At 34.1% G+C, this 10,056-nt stretch overlaps 1 protein-coding gene across 1 annotated transcript in view; it reads right to left on the reverse strand.

Annotated features, from left to right (window-relative positions):
• The window catches only part of LOC131875763 (disease resistance protein RPV1-like), a 31,100-nt gene extending 22,233 nt beyond the window's left edge, over positions 1–8,867 (reverse strand). Inside the window, exons 1-4 of the mRNA XM_059220426.1 lie at positions 8,828–8,867; positions 6,219–6,861; positions 5,147–6,125; positions 4,872–5,039 (exon numbers count right to left, since the gene is read on the reverse strand). Of these exons, the coding sequence (XP_059076409.1) occupies positions 4,872–5,039; positions 5,147–6,125; positions 6,219–6,861; positions 8,828–8,867 (1,830 nt within the window). The remainder of the gene's footprint in view (positions 1–4,871; positions 5,040–5,146; positions 6,126–6,218; positions 6,862–8,827) is intronic.
• Positions 8,868–10,056: the final 1,189 nt, after the last annotated feature.

A 10,056-nucleotide genomic window follows, 5' to 3' on the forward strand; every position in this document is an offset into this window, starting at 1 on the left:
GACTCTTGATGGTTGATTGTATCACCATTTCAAAATCCTTTTTCTACTCTAAACTTTTTATTTGCTTATTCTTTCCCAGGATCTTTGAAATGGTCCAATGTTGGAGATCCTTGAAAGAGTCAATATTTTATTTTAATACTCCTTCCTTGCCTTCAATATATTCATGAAGCTCCTAAATCATAATGTTGTAATAGTTTTCATTAACCATAAAATCTCGTCTGAGCACCATCTTGATGACTTCTAATTCTAGTTGCTAGATAAATGGAAATTGGTGGCCCTTGGTGATATATTTCAATCTAAGGTCTGAAATTTCTCCTAAGAAGGACATTTGCCACCTCTTGTACTATAATTTGATGGGGTTATCCATGCCAAGTGTTGTTCAAATTCACACCGAAGCTAAAAATTTATTCAATAATAATGAATTCAATGTCAACATGCCATAGAATTTAAAGAAACTCCACAGGAGTGGCCAGCTCCCCAACATAATAACATCTAAGCTCAGAATCCAAAACCTCTATTATGTTTGAGCCATGCCATCCTTACCATATTCCACATTAATGATGTCTCGACCAACTAACGATATGAAACAAGAAAGCCAAGGCTTGAGTAATAAATCTAGGTCTCCAGAGTGCATTATGCAAAATCAATGCACGACCCGTAAATGGTACTTGCAAAGCCATTTGCCGCCATTATTAATTGTTTTTGGCCTTACTAATTTAATTTACCAGTATTATTTGTTGGTTTATATCAAATGTTTGATTTTCCAAAATATATATATATATATATATATATATATATATATATATATTTGAAAAGAAAGATAAATATTCATCAACATTTTTAATTGATTTTTGCAGATTTCAAGAACTTTGCCAACCAAATTTATATTACGTTTCCACCAATTTTTTTTTTTAAATAGCCAATAAAATTAAATGATTGATCTCCAAGTAATAAAAAATGGGGTAGAATTCAACAAAAGGTATTTGTTTAGTTGAAGTAAAAGATTAGTAAGCCATTGGTTTTGGCAATTCCTAGCTTACAACTACTATTTTAGGTAGAGACAAATTTGAATGATTATGTGTTCGAAGTTGTTTTATTACAAGTATGTAAGTTTGTTTGTTATCTTTCAGATTTATTTCATGGAGCACTGTAGATATATTGCTCACATAATGAATTGTATGTCTTTGTTTCAGCAAAAAATAACTATATTAATTATAAACTAAAAATCATATATCTATATCTATATATATATTATATATATCTTCATATGTTTAGTGTTGAGGTAGACTACTTTCTTATTGAGGCAACCATAACGGTTCAAACCCCTACTGGGCCACTGATCTCGCAGGCCTTTTGCCTTCGTTGGACCATTGAGCTCTTGGGTTTGAACAAGTGAAGTGGGGGAATGATGATCCCTTGAAAATGGTCTTGTGCAAAGAGATCCTCTATAAGTGGTCTCTTTCAAATTAGACCAAGCTAAAAACCCAAGTTTCCTCCATCAAATATATATATATATATATATATATATATATATATATATATATATATATATATATATATATATATATATATATATATATTTGTGTGTGTGTGTGTGTTAAAAATTAAATATGTACATTATAAGTTTTACGTTATTTTAAATTTATGGTTTATCATATAACTATTAATATATATTCCTAGTCTATAATAGTTTCAATTCTAAAACTACTTTGTCTAGTATTAATTATAAATAATAGGGGTTCGCTTCTTCCCTGTCAAAGAGTCATCTATAACAGTGCATGATAGTCTTAATTTTGAAGCAGGTGTACAATATTAATTATATACTTATTTGCAGAAATATTCATGGGGCAAGGTGTGCAGAGAGCTTGAGCTATATTGAAGCCGTAATTTAGAGCATATTTGACAACTACTTTGACACTATCTCATCTGTGCTGCACAACTTAAGATGATTGAGGCCCTTTCAAATTTTGTTGATGACGATCATTGCTCCTCCCACTCCTTTACTTAGGGATTTTCAAAGGCCAGAAAAAACTAAGGGACAAAATAACTAACTGTTTCAAATTTCATTCCACGTTGACTTCGATTCCATCTCGGATCAACCCTATTTCTGAGCAATTCAATAATTTCATAGAGTTATTCAAATTTTTTAGGGTTTTGCAAGTTTTAACATTATTTTATTTTTTTTTTTGCCATTTGTAACATGATTTAATACAAAAAATTGTTGAAAATTGGGTCAACGATTTGTTCATGAATCAAGATTTTTTTAGGGAATAAATCGGTTGGCTCCACGATTCAGGATTAATCAGGTATAATCAGAATTTTTTGCAAACTATTGCTTCTTTGGTATATATAGCTATGGGAGCTGGCAAATCGCTTTGGCAATAATCCCTTTCATGTGTAGGTTTGTTGGTGAATTTTGAGGGACATGGGCATCATTGCAAGTTACACCTTCCCAACACATGCATCGAGATTTTGGTCATCTAAATTCAACGGAAACCACATATGGAGCCTATGCTTTTTAGTATTCAATTTAACCTTGGCTTTACTTTCTCAAAACCTTTTTTGAATTAGTTCAATTTAATTTAATTTCTCATATTGTTTCTTAGTGAGATTCTTTAGATGCTAGATTGTTTTAAATTTTTCTTGTGATTTGTAAAGTTGAGAAAAACTCGTAACATCAAAGGGTGTTCTTTCTGGATTTTGTGAAAGAAGAAGTGTTTGTCTTCAACCTTCTTCATGTGGAAATAGTGCTTGCTTTACTTGAAGAAGGAAACTTCTTTCTTGTTTTCAACCACTTTTGCCAATTGGTCAATATTATGAATATTGAAAGCATTACTTCTAAAGTATCTAAAGGTTGAGACAATCTATTATCTTCTTTTATTTTTTTTAATCTACTAGTTATGTTGTTTTCTTTACTAAAAGGGGTAAAAATTTATTCAATACATAGAGAGAGAGAGAGAAAAAGAAAGAAGGACCAACCACCAAGTAAAGAAAAAAGCACCATGCAAGCCCGTCCTTATCCAAAAAATGATTTAGCATGTGAGAGCTTTCTAGAGATAATTGACCCCTATCCACAATATTCCAACCCTACATCTATTCAAAAACCCATTCAGCCTAATACTCCATTTCACTCCCTAAAAATGTGAATAAAAGTGACAGAGTCCAAAGAGTCACACAACCAAAGAATATGTGTAATAACCAAATCTAAGTGCCAATTGACATCATCTAGTTGTAAAGCCACCACCACCTAAGAGTCAAATTCAAAAGGAATCCTTTGCCAGCCAAGAATACAACAACAGAACATAGAAAATGGTAAGAACCTCTATGAGATTATTGGTATGAAGACCCTCGTAAATTGAAAAAATAAAATGAACATTTCCTAAGATATCGCGCCCTACTCTACCAATACCAACATGAATTGTATTCCCCAGAGAAGAACCATCAATGTTAATTTCCAAAACTCCATGACGAGGAGGGATCCAATAACCCTCTCAATTTAGCTTCCATAGAGGATGTCAACATCTACTCCTCATGATCTACTGAGCACTTTGCACCCCAAGAGAAGGAACATCTCTTGCAAATATCCACCTTACCTGGATCCACACCTCCAACAAAGTCACAATTTGCCAAGATAGATTCATAAAGAGAATAAGAAATCCCCCCCCCCCCCAAGTGATGAACAACTATCTTAGGATCATGAAAAAACCTATGATTCGTCTCAAACTTAATTGAACATACAATATGTAAAAGTATTGAATATTGAAGGTTTCACGTATAGCTCAAAATGACTAACATGAGTGCAAGTTTATACCCTAAATGCTATTTTACATGTAACTTTAAATGTCAATTCATAAATTTGAAGAGAAATTACAGTTCTCAATTGTTATTTTAATATCACATACATGTAGGGCATCTGAATCTGAAGGGTTAATATCCAAAAAAACATTAAAAAATAATAATTAAAAATAAACTCTCAATACAAGGAATGGCGGTGCCCTAAATGATAGATTAGGATAAATTAAGACTTGCTACTTTTGTCCTTTTGTAGATGCCATGGAAGTGGGAAATAGATGGTTAAGGAGCTCAAGAGAAACCCTTTAAATGGTTTGTTATGTTTAACTTTTGTCACAAAGGTAGTGAAATGATCAAATTAGAAGATAATAGGGGAAGAGCACTAGTTACTGTTCATGTTCCAATAATCATTCACTCCTTTCACACCGAACCCCCCAATTACCAACTTTAAAAAAACCAAAAAACAAACTAAAAGCTCATTAATAAATTGCACATGTACTAATAGCCACTCATTTTTTAGCTTTTTTGGACCATAATTGACCCATTTGTGCATTTTTATTGGTACCTATAGCACACGATTATTGGGGCATTTGTGCATAAGTATTGGAGATTTTAAGTGCATGGTTATTGGGGCATATTTAAAAAAGGTATCGAGTGACACTTTGAAAAGTGTACTTTTTGACCCTTGCACACATAACAAATCCCATAGTGTGTATTATTACTACCCAAAAGCAAAAACAATAGCTATAAGCAATTAAGTCGCATGCGGAGACTACAATTATTTCTGTCAAAATCCAATGTATCATTTAGAATATACAGATACACGAAGTTAGCTATAACAACTAGTGATACACTTCCCCTAAGAATGAAAGATGGAGTGGCATTCAATAGGCTTCTTCAAAGAGAATCAGGTTTTCTAACCCATTTGCTCGGGAGGTTGAAGGGAATTTTTTAATATATAAGTTTTCTGTCTTATTTAATTAGAGAGTGATAAATTTTAGAACTCTGTTCTTGATAACATACAACTGTAAGGATTTATAATTAACTACTTTTAACTAATTTTGTTATATGGAACTTACATCAGTTAGTCGTGTGGGGATCATTGTATAATTTCTGCAGCAAAGGCGAAGGGGTGACTCCTTTCTGCCGATTTGTATTGCCAAGTCCCTCACTAAATCGTTCATTCTTATTTCCAAACTTCCCTTCGGTCTTCTCCAAAATCCTATGCTCCGACTGAAGAATTTACCCTGAGAATACATGCATCGGCAAAATTATGGCAATAAACAGTTCCTGATTAAGTTTTGAGAGCATGATAAAGATCTACGGTTATTTGAGGATTGCGGGTAATTCTTACCTTGAGAAGAATTATGTCTGCACTTTCAAACTCCACGAGGCATTTAAGACGGAGCCTCTGAAGGCATTGAGAGCCGCTACCATTCAATCCATCCAAAACCCTCTCCACCAGATCCGCTTCTTCTCCAATTAAGAAATGGGCAATGTCTAAAAACGCCTCTCTCTCTATAATGTCAAGAGATTCATAGCTATTCTTTACTATCTGCTCTAATAACTTATTCGGCAGTCGTTCACGAAGGCTTTCCAATTCCTTCTTCCATTTCCTTGGATCACGTTCATCATGGAGCTGTCCCGCTAAAACTTTCAAAGCCAAAGGAAACCCACTACACATTCCAACCAACTCTTCAATCATATCTTGCAAATCGTCTACTGGTTCAGAGTGACCAAAAGCGTGCCAACAGAACAACTCTTGGCCATCTTCTGAATCTAATAATTTAACATTGTATATTTCTATATTACAACTCACAAGCAAAGTTTGGTCTCTAGATGTCACCAAAATCAGACTGCCATCCCCAACTACATCCTTTACAAATAACAGATTCTCTATTTGTTCTGCATTATCTAAATCATCAAAAACAATCAAAACACGTCTCAACCCTCGCAGACGATCTCGAAGCATGCTCCTCCCTCTAAGCGAACCCTGAAAACCCAATTTCTGATCACAGAGCAGATCCCTAAGCAGAGTTTGCTGCAGAGAGGGTAAATCGCTTTTGCTTACCTCAGATAAGAAACAACATCTCTGGAATTGGGTACGCTTGGAGTTGTAGAGATGAGTAACCAGAGTTGACTTTCCTGATCCACCAAGTCCTACAATACCCACAACCTTGACTCCTCTTATTTCACCTGGATTCAAAACCTCCCTTTCAAAATCCTGTGCCGCTTGACGGAGTCCCACAGGGTATTTACCCACATCCAGATCTTCTCTTCTCACCTCTTTTAACACAACCTCCACAATTTTTTCCAAGCGCTCTCCAAGGTCACTGAAATAATTCTACAACTTGTTATAATCAAGAAGCTAAAGTAAATAACTCTACATCAATAAATTAATATTTTCGGAACATGTAAATACTTACTCTTTCTCTGTGCTGATCACCACACCAGAAATGCCAGAGACTTTATTGAGGGCGCTTATCCAACTGTCCACTTGTTGTGTGGTAACCCTGCCCTCCCTTCTATGTTTCTTGAAGGCGCGGGCATATGCTCCCTTCTTAACGTAGCGAAGGTCTGAAAGTTGAATGTCATAAAAGACGGGGATAATTATACTAGAATTTGAATCAAACATCCATACCAGCTCATTCAAACACCAAGCGGATTTTGCATATGTTTTGGAAAAAATAGCGATCTGAACCGGGGCAGTAGAAATAGCAGATTTAATTGCAGGGGTTAAGGAATCTCCCACTTGCAATTCCTGTTGATCGAGAAACACCCTCAAACCATGGGCTTCCAGACGGTGATAGATTAGGCTGGCAAGAGTTTTCTTGACATCAGGTCCTCTATGATTAATAAAAACATGGTAGGGTGGAAACGCTTCTTCCATAAGAACATCACAAACTTTAACAGAGTAATGAATGCCACAAAAATAAACAAAGGAAAAGAAACTAAAGCCTTCAATGCCGTAGAGGCGAACTAGATAGTCAGAAAATGGAATTCCGCATTTTATGTTGTGGGTGGCCCCCACGGTACACAGCCGGCCGGTACGTTGTGGTGCTATGAGAGCTGCCCAGCAATTAGGCACACGATCGACTCAAAAATGATTCAACGCTTAAATCTGATGGCTGTATGGTTTGTATTTTAAATATTTTTATTGTAAAATATATTCAAAATTTTAAAAAGTTTTTAAATTTAAAATAAAGATATAGAATATTTTACTTTTAATAAAACGTTAAAATAAATACAGACCAAAAAAATTGTTTAACAAGGAAGGCCAATTATTTTAAAATCATTTCACCTATATACAATGCTTAGTAAAAGAATTTTCTATCTATGCTTCTATTCAAACCTATTCACATATTGTATTGTTTCTTATTATCACTTAAAATTAAATATAAATAGGGGCCAATAATACTAATTTTGAGAGGATGTAGTGGTTGCATGGAATATTATAGGACCTCCATTTTTTTAGAAATGTGAATTGACTTCATATCTATCTACAACTAAGGTTTATGGATGTGACTCACCATAAAGCTTGCCACATCAACATGTCTAATGAGAAGTGTCCAAAAATTGACTTTCTAAAGGTTCTCCAAAACCTAATCATGGTAACCATAAACCTTGTGTTATCTCTAATGTTTTGTATCCAACACAAATGGACCCACTACAATGGTATATAGGGTTGAAAAACTAGTGTACAAAAAAAACCTCTGCGATTTATTTTAACATGCATCACTAGCGGTTGGCATTTGTAATCGATGATAGATGAATGGATCTTGAGATCAAATGAATTCATTTAGAATTTCTATTTTGTAAGTATGTAGCCCTTATTATAAGCTTTCCAAAAACAATAATTTTTTAATATATTTAATTTTATTGTTATATTTATTGTCTATTTCTTGTAAATGTAGGGTTTTCACCAAACATTAATGTCTTTGTTTCACATTGTCAGACACACAATTATACTGAGAGGGGGGTTGAATCAGTATATTGAAAATTCAACCTCAATTAACACTTTGACAATTGTTAGATGTATAAGAATCAACAACAATGAAACAAGTAACAAATACAACTACACAAAGAGACACAACACTAGATAAATGGAAACTCTAGAAAGGAAAAACCATGACGAGAAAGTTGCTTGGACTATCAAAATCTAGCCTCAAAAATAAATGAATAGTACAATTATATTTGAAGGCACTAACCTTAAGGAGACACCAACCCCCTTAACAATACGCTATTTATGAGAACCAACCCAAAGGAGTCTACAATCTCCTCATTTGAACTCCAACTCAATATAAGAGATGCACTATCCTCAAAACTAATTGCATAGTGTTTGATAGACATACCATTGTTTGGGATAAAATTAAGAATAATATCATAATGAACACTTTGTCATTTAGACAAATTTTGATCAACACATTCTCTTGCACTACATCAACAAACTCTATTTGAAGGATAAATCATAGATCACCAAAATACAGACATGTCCATATATTTTGTACTCACTATCACAAATAGTTCTTCTACATGCATTATCCTCTATAAAATGAATGATTCTTCTTTAAATAATAGTTTGTGTAATTGGATTTATTCTTTGCGTCGGTCATGATGCATCGAAACCATCACTAACACATCCAATGTTAGCCAAACAAAATTTAGTTGAATCACTAGATAGTCAACCTTAGAAAAATTCAAACTCAAATTAGGTACCTAGCTATTGAACACATTTGAGCGTTCACTATTGATCTATCTTCTTCATGACATCACATGCGTAAGATGCACGATCAAGTTATAAGTAAATAAATTTATATATGTGCTCACCATGAATACGTGGCATCATCACATAGTTTTACGACTACAAGATGTGGTCCCACAAGCAAGCTCACCATAGATCCTCTACCACCATTTAACTTGTCAACATTTCATTGTTTTGTGGTTTTAAATCTGTGAAGAAGAGTGGAATTTTGAAAGGCCAGAAGTTTTAATCCGCATATATTTTGTCTTTGAGAAAATAGTGGCAACTGATCACTATTTACGACGTGTAGCCTGTGGGTATCATACCGCGTCATCTCTACGAATTCCTTCTACATCGAACTTATTGCCGATGAGCTTAAAAACGGTAAAACATAATTTATTAATTTATGGAAAAATATATGTTAAAAAAAAATTATTAAAAAATAAGTGCACTGTAATTTTAGCAAACATGCACATGGTCAAAACAAGGCGTCCGCGCCGTGCTCAAGAAGTTATTATAATTAATGATATTTTATTGGTCAATTATTGAATTGCTTCTAAAATAGAAATTTATATATATTATGTGGGGTTTTAAAATAATTAAAATATATTTTAAATTATTACTTAAAATATTTTGTGAAAATATATATTTAAGAAATGAGATAGGATATGTATTAAGGATTAAGAAGTATGTACAAAAGGTAAATAAAGTGTTTATATGTGATATTTTCATTATTTTAGAGATCACTTTGTATTAGTCAATTAGAAGACATGTCATTCATTATGATGGTCTTATTTGGGTTGCGAAGCTATTTTTTTTCTACATCACATAATCTTATAATATGTAAAAGCTTCACAATCCCATTTGCACCTATTTAATCTCAACCCTAATATTGTTAACAAAAAAAATATTGGTCACACCAAGATTATGTAGGTTCAACACAATCCTACCTAAGTTTCATGCTAGTCATTGTGAAATGAGCTAGGAAAATAAAAGTGAGAATGAGACAACAATCAAAAAGCTATAATAGACAAAATAATGAATGAATAAATTGATTGAAGTACATGGATATATAAGAAACAAGTGAATTCAAATTTCCTATTTTTGGAGGGAAAAGTAAATGAATATATAGTAAATTGATGGCCTTTCTCTCTTCTATGCCTCCCTCCATCTCTCTTCCATGCCTCCCTCCATCTCTCTTCCATCTCCCTCTCTCTCTCTCTCCCCATCCCTATGCATCTCCCTCCCTCCATCTATACCTCTCTCCACCTCTCCCTCCCTATCTCATTACCCACTTGTGTTGCCCTTTATCTCTCTCACCTCTATCTCTCTCTCCAGGTCTCTAACCCATCTCTCCCTAGGCTCTTGCTCTCCAACCTCTAGATAGAGAGAGCCCAAGTGAGGGAGGGAAAGGGAGGGAGAGAACAAAGAGAGAGAGGGGGTTGAAGGGAGGGGTTGAGGGAAAGAGAGGGAGAGACTAGAGAGAGATAGGGAGACCAAGTGAGAAAGAGGGAGGGATGAAG

This window comes from Cryptomeria japonica, chromosome 5 (assembly GCF_030272615.1).
Source record: "Cryptomeria japonica chromosome 5, Sugi_1.0, whole genome shotgun sequence".
NCBI classification, from domain to species: Eukaryota; Viridiplantae; Streptophyta; class Pinopsida; order Cupressales; family Cupressaceae; genus Cryptomeria; species Cryptomeria japonica.